Genomic DNA, 11,501 nt, shown 5'->3' on the forward strand with positions numbered 1-11,501 from the left:
TTTTTTTCGTTTTTTTTTTTTTTTTTTTAAGAAAAATTAAGAAGAAATAGCCAAGCACAATTATGTAAGAAGTCAAATGATGCTTATTTTTGGGGAGGATTCCTGAAGACAATTTTTGAAGTTGTTTTATTATTTCTCAGAGGAGCCTATGTGAAGCGTCTTAAATATGGGCTTCAAAAGGTGTATTCAGCTGGAATGAAAGACTCTCAATTCAAGGATGGCGTGATGCTGGATGGTATTTCAGGCAAATGAAGGTGGTGGTGCTCTAAAAAAAAATATATATATTTTAATGGGATATACATTAATTGGTCTAAAATCTAATGAGATGACACATAAGGGCTGCATTAGAAAATCCTGTTTCCCCCCCAAAAAATAATGCTCAGTTATTCATGAAACAGTACAAAAATCATTTTATCATTGAGGCAATTTTTTTTAAATACTCAATGTGATGCAATGTATTCCTACATGATTGCAAACTACCTCACCAACAATAAACATGTTGAATTACGATATTAAATCGAATTAATGAAATGTCTCGTGCGGCTGTAGAAAAAAAACTTTTGCACACAGGATTGCTGGCTTGAACGTTATGAATTCTTTACTGCTATAATTAGTGCTTAGCACGAGGGGTGTGAAGGTCTCTGTAATGGTGCTAATTAACCAAGTGTTGATATCATGATAGCGAGTCAACGAGAGCATTCCGGTAGCTATAATTCAAACACATTTTTTTGAATACTGACTGTCAGAAAGCTTGGCACTAAATGAGAGGCGGAACAAAATCCAGACGAGACGTGCTGCTGGTATACGGGACATATAAGAACGTTTTTGGAAGCATCTGATGGGCATGCGTGTGATCATAAGAGACACGTACGTGCCGAATTGTCAGCAAGTTGACTCGTGGAAAGGAGAGAAAGTATCAGGTATGGCTGAAAGGATGACGTTTGTCACACATGCACACACACGCCCCTCCGCTCAACTGAATTAATGAGCACCTCATGAATTATGCCGTTTCTTGCAGGGACGACAGCACTTTATCTCTTCCTCCTCATGCATCCATCCATCTCCAGCAACTTCCCCAGTCCAAAGACTTACGAGGAGGTCCAATTCTTCAACACCAACAACTACCACAAAGGAATTGACTGGTGGGCGACACACAATTTGCTATCCTTTAATATTCTCGGCTCTGCTTCTTTCTTTTCTGTTCCCTGATTGGCTACAACAGAAGAAGAAGAAAATGGTTATAAACAAGCCATCCCATAAAGAAGTCTCATTTTCCTCGCAGCCTTGAATGACACATAAAGCATTTGGTTGTCTTCAAAATTATCCTTTCAAGCTTTTTTTAAAAAACAAAAAAACAAAAACTAGCAGCCATACATGGGGCTAAATTGTCCAGTAAATGGGTTGTTTAGCTGGCAGGGACACAGATGGGATGCACTTGAAAGTCATCTGTTGGAATTGTATAGACAAGTCCATTTCAATTTATTTATCTATTTTTTTTTTTTTTTTTTGTTAAAGTTTAGAAATGACTTTTACAACTTGTGTCTGACTTTGAGGACACCAGTTCCGCTCCATCTGGTACCATCTGCAAGTGTTGTCATGTATTCCTCGTGATGGGGTACGAACAGTAATGGTGGGCTAGCCACAATTTCTTTTCATTAGTTGATTGGAATTTCCGTAACCTCAACATATTATACGTCTACGTGCGGTGTGAATTTTGAATATGTGGCTGTAGATGACCACAGTTTATTCAGTGCAATCCAATAACAGTGCACAGCTTGGGTTCTGATACACAGGCTGTCCTCACAATTCCGCGCTTCAAGGTCTCACTGTCATTTGTCCTCTTGAACGTTGAAATCCATCAGCAGAAAGAGCGAGTCTCCAGCGAGGGTTTTCTTTGGGATCAAATGACTCCAATAACGGCAAACCTTTCTTAAGAGAACTGGTACCAAAAACATATTGTGTGTCGAGGCGGGGTAGATACATCTAATCAGAACCTTGCGACCTCGTACATTAGTTCAGGCTTCTTCCCCTCTAGGGAAGTGAGATCCACATTGCTAGAGACCGCATTGGTAGCCAGGGATTAGACCGTGCCTGTGGACCGACTGTTTTGGACTCCTCCACAGAATTGGGACCCATTCTCCCTCATCAGGCCGTGCCCCATCAGGGCTTATGAGTCGATGCCTTGCCACTAGGCATTAGTGACCTACGCCCTGGCAGGGGAAACCATCGTCCAATAATTGTACTCATCTTAGGGGTTGTCTGGTACCTCATCTGAGTCCTGTAGATGGCACTGTTGGTTTAAATTTAAAAAAAAAAAAAACGGCAAGTCATTGTGCTTTCGGCCCAATGTTGAATAGAGAGTGCCATCTACTGGAGTCCAAAAATACTACAACTGGTTCATGAAGCAAATTTGAAGCTTCATTTACCCATCACTACCATTCGGACACACACATATCTCCACTGCAATAAGGAAATGCTCCAAACAGAGCCGAAATGAAATGCGCGTATCTCTTGTCATAGGTACATGGAGTTTTTCCCGGTACCCTCCAACGTGAGCACGGACTTCCTGTTTGAAAAAAGTGCCAACTACTTCCCCTCAGAGGAGTCCCCACGGCGTGTTGCTGCCCTGCTGCCCAAGGCCAAGATCATCACTCTTCTCATCAATCCCTCGGATAGAGCATACAGCTGGTACCAAGTACGTGCAATCACACATGCAGAATAAAACACGTTGGTAAAACATTACAAAATTTAATTCTGCCGTTACAAAAATTAAGATGATCACTATTGGTTGACAATGTCAGAGACACAACAACTTTGCAAAAATATTGGAAATGAGTATTAAAAATGCTAAATTAGCGAACAACAACATCTGAAAAAAAATAAAAATAAATTCTGTGTCCCTGCTGTAGCTGTTATTTTCTGCTTCAATTGAGTAAGACTCCAACCACAGTTAACATTTCCTAACTCTACTTATTTTTTATTTATTTTTTTTGTTTTTCATTGGCGTCACCCACGCCAACATAGGGAGTAGTGACGACGGATATCCTTTTTAAAATGTAGAGATTAAAAATAAAGGTTTGTTGGAAAAATAAAAACTCAACCACACACATAAAAACTCATTAATTCCAACAATTAAGTATTTGTACTTCATTACTTCTCAGCACTACGAACAGATCCAGCCTTTATACTGTCATGAATGTTTCTTTAATTTTTCATCACCCCAGCATCAGAGAGCTCACGAGGACCATGCAGCACTTCGCTTTACCTTCTACGATGTCATCAGCGCCAGAGCAGGAGCCCCGGCCGAACTGCGTTCCCTGCAAAATCGCTGTTTGAACCCCGGCCTGTACGCCACGCACCTTGAGAGGTGGCTCACGCACTACCCTGCTAACCAGGTGCCTTACGCTTCAAGTCGTCTGGGATACGGCATTTGAATTTCAACATATACCGTATTTTTAATATACCATGTTTTAATTCGGCATTGATTAGAAAATGATGTACCGCCACCTAAAATACACGAAAAAAAAAGAAATGAATACCACCACGTTGCTTATAGGTGATGATCATAGACGGCCATCAGCTGAGAGCAGACCCTGCAGCTGTCATGGATGAAGTCCAGAAGTTTCTGGGAGTCACTCCTCATTTCAACTACTCACAAGCCCTCACGTAAGTCACGCGTCCCATAAAGCAACACTTCACACGCTTTATGTGGACGAAAGAATCAAGGCATTGCCCCCACGGGAACTAATAATGGTGGAAAATGGAGTTGCTCCTTCTTTGCACTTATACGAGTGTGATTTAGGAGTGTGTGTGTGTGAGAATTGTGTCCATTCATCCAGACACATCCGATGTTGGAGTGACAGAGCCTAATTAAACAAAATTAACACTCACAAATCTTGCCATAATAATTTGATACCTTTATGCGACTCCCTCACGATCAACTTTCAGACGACCTTGCGGTAGTCAGAGCAGAAGCTTGGTCGGTAGTCGGGGGCCGAGGTTTGGAGCACAAGCTTGGTTGGTTGGTCGCGTTGTGGAGTGTTCTTGCAATGTGGAATTTCAAATTTAGCTTTTATACTTTTATATACTTAAATATAATTAATATCTAATTATAAACTTACCCCGATTATGTTTGTTACAACGGTCCCCAAGTCCATTAGCAATAAGCTAGCTTGGTTTAGAGAGAACACTTTAAACATTAGCACAAACAACCTCAACATGATATAGCTCCAAGAACACTCACTGTATTTTCTGGACTATAAGGCACACCTGTACATAAACCGCAGGGGGGGGCATAAAAATACGACATACCAGCCGCACCAGGCTATGTTGAAAAAGTAATTGTTGTTTACTGCATATACAGAACGATTTTGAACTGTGAATGCACATAAAAGGTGCCGAAACAGTCAAAACGTGTCTTTTAACACAGCAACAATTTTGCTAATTAAAACAGAACAGACCCAAGAGAAAAAAAAAATCAAGATTTATTTACATATTTTCTGAACTATAGAGCGCCCCTACCAGTGATAGAAAAATCCACAGAACAGCTGCACCGTTGTATTAGCCGCATGGTTGAAAATCTAGGAAAAAAGTAGCGGCTTATCGTCCGGAAAATACGGGAATCAACTTGAAAAATGACATTTCTGGCTCAAAATGATGTGTTCCCTCGCAATTTGTAGTCATGTCTATTTTTGAGAAGACTTTTTCACATGTGGACGATGGACTAATCGAAGCACATGCAAGGTGAATCGGCGTGATTGCTAACTTCTACCTGATTGGAGCAATTGCCTCCACTGTCATTTCTGTCACATAATTGACACCGTCAGTTGATAGACCGTTTATAAAATAAAATAAAATAAAATAAAATAATATAAATTAAATTAAATTAAATTAAATTAAATATAATTTTGGGTTGAGTGTATTCAGCAAATTAATATGAACGTTTGTATGACAGCTCCTTCTGCTCCACTACTCCGTCTCTGGTTGCCGTCACGGGGTATACAGTATTTCTTTTCCGGTGACCTAGTTGTAGTCTAGTTCATTACTTTTCAAGATGGATTGTGGGTAACTACGAGGGCACTATATAAGGGATAACCTACCGTATAGTGACTACACAACAGAATCAAACAGTATTTCAAAATGCTGAACTCAAAATATAGGGCGCTATATAATGGCAAGGGTGTGATTTGTGTCATTTTTATTAAACTTGGTGTTGACCATGTAAAGATCAGGAGCATGCATATCACCATTCAATAATTATGATCGTCGACCTCAACTTTTCTTATTTGTCGATCGAGAGGGGGAAAAAAATCACACTTTACACAGCCCAAACTACAAGAAAATCGCTCACTTTGATCTTGAAGAGAAATGCTACATGCGCCTTTGGTGCAAAATGTTCCGATTTCTGGCCCAATTATCAGTACATGTGTACACCAGTCAAGTTTGCTTTTGGTGTTTTGGCATTCCAGTTCATTTCTTTTTTTGCATTGTAATACAACTCAAAGAGGTTCTTTGCAGTCTTTTGCACCCTGGAGGGTGGGGGAATTGCTAAACGGTTTATTAGCCAAGCAGTGCTCATCAGAATGCAGCCTGTCTCTCTTTTCCAGACAGGGCCGTCTCAAGTTTTGTACATGGGGACAGAGAGCGCCTCTGTCAAAGATGGCAGACTGACACGCATATAAAATAATGTGCAAAGAGATGCATCTTGACAGCAGTGTGACAAAGTGTGTGCGTACGTATATGTGTGTATGCATGGTGGGGAGCACAAAGACAGTCCCAAAAAAAAAAGCATGTTTTTTTTTTTTTGTCTTGTTCTTTTGACATGGCAGCGGCCTGACAGCTCCTCAACAACAAAGCCTTTTTATTTAATCTTTTCTTCCTCCTGACTTGTCACATGGAGAAAAAGAACACTTGATGAAAACGCCAAATGATGCATGAAGATAACCAGCAATATTTACGTCTTTTAGTCACATTCACGTTTGCCCAAAAATCAGGGGCTGGACACAAGAAAATATCCAGGGTCTCCAAACGTCTAATAAAAAAACGATGAATTGCGTTTTCTTGGATTTAAAGCAATCATTGTATGTAGTCTCAATCGTCGTAATTAAAAATGCATCAAAATGCTTTGTGTCTCGTGATAATTTTTGACAGTGAGAGAAAGAGAAGGCGAGGAGAAAATAACAATTAATTAATTAATTAATGTACGCGCCAAAATGAATACTGACGGACTATGAAAACGGCTGAAACGGTAAACAACGTTCAATGTTGATTCATATTAAATATTGAATATTAAAGTAAAACACAATAGGACACCACAAAACACACAAAGTTTCTGGATTTCGTTTGTGGGTGTGAAATTATGGAACAAATAGAATGTTCTATGTGAGGGCTTGAAACGATGGGCAAAAAAGTCCATTTAAAATGAATTGGTGGGCGAGCGTCACTTGCTCTGTTGCATGATTCTATTTACCATGATACTTGTGTTTTGTAATTGTTGGCTCTTTGGATGGGTTTTGGAGCTTGTTTATGTGGATTTATAACAATGGTATATATCTGTAATACATCATTGTATGTCATGGTTCATTTACCATTATTACTATTATTATTAACTTTAGTATTATTTTTAGCCTGGATGAAGAATAGAGATTAACTAAGACAAAATGGAGACTGGATCGGAAATAACAAAATACCACAGTTATTTACAACAGTGGTCCTCAACCTCCAGGCTGCGGCCCCGTATCGGTCCACGGGCCACTTTGGACCAGGCCGCACACTCGCGCACCACTCCGTTACATTACGCTAAAATTAAACCCACAAGCTTGCAAAATTAGTAAAAAAAAGAACATTGGCATTAAAGACTAAAGTACATGTCCGAATCAGGAGTCACAGTTCTTTCTTGTGAAGCAATTTCCTAATTATAGACTTCAAAAGAAGCCGTAAAAGAAATCACTCCTCAATTGTCTGGTTTGTCGTACTCTTGAACTAATAATTAAAAAAAATAATAAATTAATTATCTTTTTTTTTTTTTGCACAGAAACTGCTTAGTTTGACTACTGTATGTGTTTAAGCTAAAAAAATAAATAAATAAATAAATCATCCTTCCTTTTTTCCATCCTAGATTTGACCCTCAAAAGGGCTTCTGGTGCCAGCTCCTTGAGGGAGGAAAGACAAAGTGCTTGGGGAGGAGCAAAGGGCGAAAGTATCCTCCAATGGAACCAGAGGTAAACACATATACTCCCAACATTTCAAAATATTTTGTGTATTAAAAGAACGTGGGCGGGGGGGGGCAGAAATTCGTCAGACATTGCAACATTTCTCCCGGGAAATCCCGCATGAGACGGTCAGCGCGAAGCAAACACATCTCAAGTAACACGTCATTATCAGGCCTCAGTAATGACACGACACTCTTGATAGGGGGCAGGATGGTGAAATTAAGATGGAGTGAGCCGTGAGGATGTGAGAAGCAGAAAATCCAATCTATAAATCTTTGTCCAGGCCAGTGATTCCACAGAGAGTGACAAAATCACACATTTGCTCTCAAATGAAGATGAGCGCACATGGATTCAATCCATCTTCCACGTGCAGTCACACATGGCTAATGGGAGCACCGCGCTCACCTGTAATTAAACGGTGGCCCAGCAGCCTCCGCCAGGGAGGACGCAAAAGGGGGGGGGGGCTTTTCAGTATTTCTTTCATGATTATTGTAATGGCTTTTCTTCTTTCTGAGAAATCGCAGGATTGGAATAAACAATTCAGCATTTACATTTAGAGTGCACAGAAGTGATGGGAAAATGAAGCTTCAAATTGCCTTCATGAACCAGTTGTTGCATTTTTTTGTCCTGTAGATGGCACTGTTGGTTTAAATAAAGGTTTTAAAAAAACGGCAAGTCAGTGTGTTTTCAGCACAGAGAGTGCCGTCTACTGGAGTCCAAAAATACTACAACTTTCTACAAGGAAATACAATTTTACAAAATGAATTGTCTTTTGTATTCTTCCCCAATTTAAAGATTGAAATAAAAATAACTCGGCAAATTGTTTTAGAGAAGACAACTTTCTTGCTTTTTTTTGCTAACTTAATGTTGCCATAAATGTCAATAATTTATATTTTACAGACTTAATTAAAAAAAAAAGTCAGCTTTGTCTGCAATTTGACAGGCCCACATTGAGTTCAAAGAAAGATACCGTACCGTATTTTCCGGACAGGTAGGCGCTCCGGCATATTAGCCACAGCAACAACAACAAAAAAAATAAAAATAAATAAATAAATAAATAAATTGAAAAAAAAAAAAAAAGCCGCACCAGACTATAAGCCGTAGTTTTCTATGTTGAAAAAAAATCCGTTGTATACTGCTTGTACAGAACGATTTTGTACTGTGAATGCACACAAAGGTACATAAACAGATTGATAAAACCGTGCCTTTTAACGCGGCAAAAAATTTGCTAATTAAAACAGAACAGACCCAAGAAAAAAATAAAATCGCCATTTATTTAGCACATTTTCTGAACAATAGAGCGCCCCCTACCGGTGAAAGAAAAATCCTCAGAAAAGCAGCACCGTTGTATTAGCCGTGTGGTTCAAAATCTATAAAAAGTAGCGGCTTATAGCCCGGAAAATATGGTACATTTGTAAAACGAGACAAATAGATCATTATTTCAGTATTCATATTTTTTGGGGGTCGTTTGCTGTGAGATTTTCCTCATGATAAAAAGGCGCCTTGGCTCAATAAAGGTCGGGAATCACTGAAGAGATAAATGAAGCTCAACGGGGGTGTACATCGTAAAATTTTCTTTCTTTTCTTATTATTGCTTCTCCTTCCTGCGCCTCATCCCGTCTGTTGCACCTCCATCGCGTCGTTCCACTTTTGACATTTGTCCTATTATACGCTCGCCCGTGTGTAGGCTCGGGCCTATCTGTCCAGGTACTACAGGGAACACAACGTGGAGCTGTCAAAGCTGTTGCATCGCCTCGGACAGCCTCTTCCCTCCTGGCTGAGAGAGGAGCTGCAGAAGGTCAGCAGCATTCAACTCTACCGAGCTCACTTGCGTCAAAGCGTTTTATATAGGACGGTTTTATTTAGGGTTGTTATTTTTTTTTTGTTCACACCCAAGAGAAATGGGGAAAATAATAATAAAAATATTCATTTTAATGATGTGAACTATAACCAGTACAATTCAATTGACGTTCACGTTTGGAGGGAAGGGGGGAAATAATGAAAAGGTTGGAGTCTATGCTTCTGGAAAATAATTTTCAGACTGGAATCGGGTTTGAATTTCCCACGCTCTTTCTGTGGCTGTGACGTCATGCGCGTTCTTTGGATTGTCTCACAGAGTTGTGGCTAGGAGCTATTATTTCTTCATAATGGATACTACATCTGCTCAAAATAGATTAGTTCACCCACAGTTTCTCTGGGGAAGGCAAAAAAAAAAAAAAGGAGTGTGCAATTTCGATTTCCGTCCACAGGTGGCAGTAGCAATTAGAAACTCAAAATCCTACAAAGTGCAGCTTTAAAACACTTTTGATTATTCATCATATTTTTTTAATTCCACGCACAAACCAATCATGGCTCAGCTTCAAATCAGGTGAGCCGTGATTGCTTGTTACCTGAGCCCTGATCAACTGTGAAGTCATTTTCATTCGACAGAAATGACAAAATGGCCGCCTTTTACTTGCAAGTTGGTAATAAGAGAGTGTCAATCGCCTGCCTGGTGACGGGTGTGAGTCACTACCTGGAATTTGTGAATGGCTGTTTGTCTCTATGTGCCCTATGATTGGTTGATTACGTTTCCGGGTAGATTATGTTTTAGGGTTTTATACTACATGAAGAGAGCAAAAAAAAAAAACATTTATCATTTGAACAGCATAACGATCGACGAATACTCAATATTCTATCTACATACTTGACAAGACCACGTTTCAAATTTTACAAACGTGTCCACAAATCACATCATATGAATAAATTCATGTTCTTCCACCCTTTTCCCCCTTCCCTCTGTGTCCACATCCATTCGTTCTTTACCTCTTTCTTAAGGTTAGATAACCTTTGCATCCATGAGCCGGCGTTAAAGGCCAAAGGTGAAACAGTACGGAGCAAACCTGGAGCACCCGGCCCCTAAGACGCAGTCTCCAGCGAACGCCGAGGGCAAGCCGAGTAACACCAGGCTTTGTTTCCCACCTCTGAAGGGCAAAGAAGTGACGAGAGGGCAAAGAAAAAGGGCTGGGTGAAGGGATGAATGGTTGGCTCGGAAGTCACGGAGGACAAAGATGAGTTCATCAAAGTTGAACTCTCACGCAGACCTGCAGTAACTTTGAAGGTTTTGTGTGATATTCACCTTTAATTTATCACACCGGAACAGCGCTGGTCAGCTGTGTGAATCCCATCATGTGCACTACTTCCTCGAAGCTAAAAAAAAAGAAAAAAAAAGAAATAAATGAACGATTCCCTTTAGTTTCTTGTGTTGTTCCTGCCACAGTTACAAATGTGAAGAAGGGACATCGTCTCAGGGTGTGTGGCAGCCTGTCGTTTGATTTTCTATCAGTTTGTTTGTTCCGAGTGAAAGTAGCTGCTGGTAGATCCTGCAGCTCCATTCGCTTCAGTAATGTCACCTTAGGCTGTCTTCAGAAAATAAGAGGTGAGACGGCGTCACTGAGGCAAGGAGCCCGGGCGTAATTTTTTTTCTAGCATGAAGGAGAAGAATGTTGCATCCAATATACAAGGTTGATGGTATCAACGCTGAACGGCAGCAAAGGCAACCGACCAAAACGAGTTGACGTGACGCAAACGATAAGACGCCAAGGTGTTTTTTTGTTTTCTCTCCATTTTGTTGCGGTATCTGCCTCGATTTTCATGTTTTCCTTATTGACACCACTTTTTAAGTTGTTTACCTTCTGTTTTATGACTACAGTGTTGAAATGTCACAACGAGAAACCAAAATTAAAAGAAATGCACATGCCGGAACTTGTGTGTGGTTCCTTGCGACATGAAGTCACCAAAACGTGAATAAAACAGACTGCAAGAGATCAAACTACTAAACTGAAAGTTGTTTTTTTTTTTTTTTAGCGCTCTGTTTTTTTTCCATTTTTTTCTTTGTTCATAAAATCTGAACTTTTTGTGGGAAGCCTTGAATAAAATGAAAGAATGTGAGAAGGATTATAAGACAAAACAAAAAAAATGAGACAAGGGAGCCATGAAAAAAAAGCCATTTTCTTGTAAAACAGAGACAGTGAGAGACAAGGAGAAGATATTAGCCAGCACGTCGATACAATCTGCACTTGCCTGTCACAACATTAGGTACACCTACAGTCCAATACAAGCGCTGTATCAGAAATGTTGTCTTTCCAAGCAATCTATTTTAGCGAGGTATTGATTTGTAATATTAATCAACACCTTTCATGATCTGCGTTTTTATTGACAGTTTAGATTAAATGTTTTTTTTTTCGAAGTTCTTTTTTGTTTCTGTCACTCGTACTATATTTCGAGGTGGGGAGGGCAGTGAACAACATG

At 39.8% G+C, this 11,501-nt stretch overlaps 1 protein-coding gene across 1 annotated transcript in view; it reads left to right on the forward strand.

Annotated features, from left to right (window-relative positions):
* ndst3 (N-deacetylase/N-sulfotransferase (heparan glucosaminyl) 3) overlaps positions 1–10,955 on the forward strand; it is a 44,245-nt gene extending 33,290 nt beyond the window's left edge. Inside the window, exons 9-15 of the mRNA XM_088303578.1 lie at positions 1,019–1,142; positions 2,521–2,695; positions 3,225–3,395; positions 3,557–3,666; positions 7,118–7,220; positions 8,899–9,009; positions 10,034–10,955. Coding sequence (XP_088159704.1) covers positions 1,019–1,142; positions 2,521–2,695; positions 3,225–3,395; positions 3,557–3,666; positions 7,118–7,220; positions 8,899–9,009; positions 10,034–10,063 — 824 coding nt within the window. The 3' untranslated portion in view covers positions 10,064–10,955. The remainder of the gene's footprint in view (positions 1–1,018; positions 1,143–2,520; positions 2,696–3,224; positions 3,396–3,556; positions 3,667–7,117; positions 7,221–8,898; positions 9,010–10,033) is intronic.
* Positions 10,956–11,501: the final 546 nt, after the last annotated feature.

This window comes from Idiotropiscis lumnitzeri, chromosome 8 (assembly GCF_059441095.1).
Source record: "Idiotropiscis lumnitzeri isolate Australia: NSW breed Sydney's pygmy pipehorse chromosome 8, RoL_Ilum_1.0, whole genome shotgun sequence".
In the NCBI taxonomy this organism is placed as follows: domain Eukaryota; kingdom Metazoa; phylum Chordata; class Actinopteri; order Syngnathiformes; family Syngnathidae; genus Idiotropiscis; species Idiotropiscis lumnitzeri.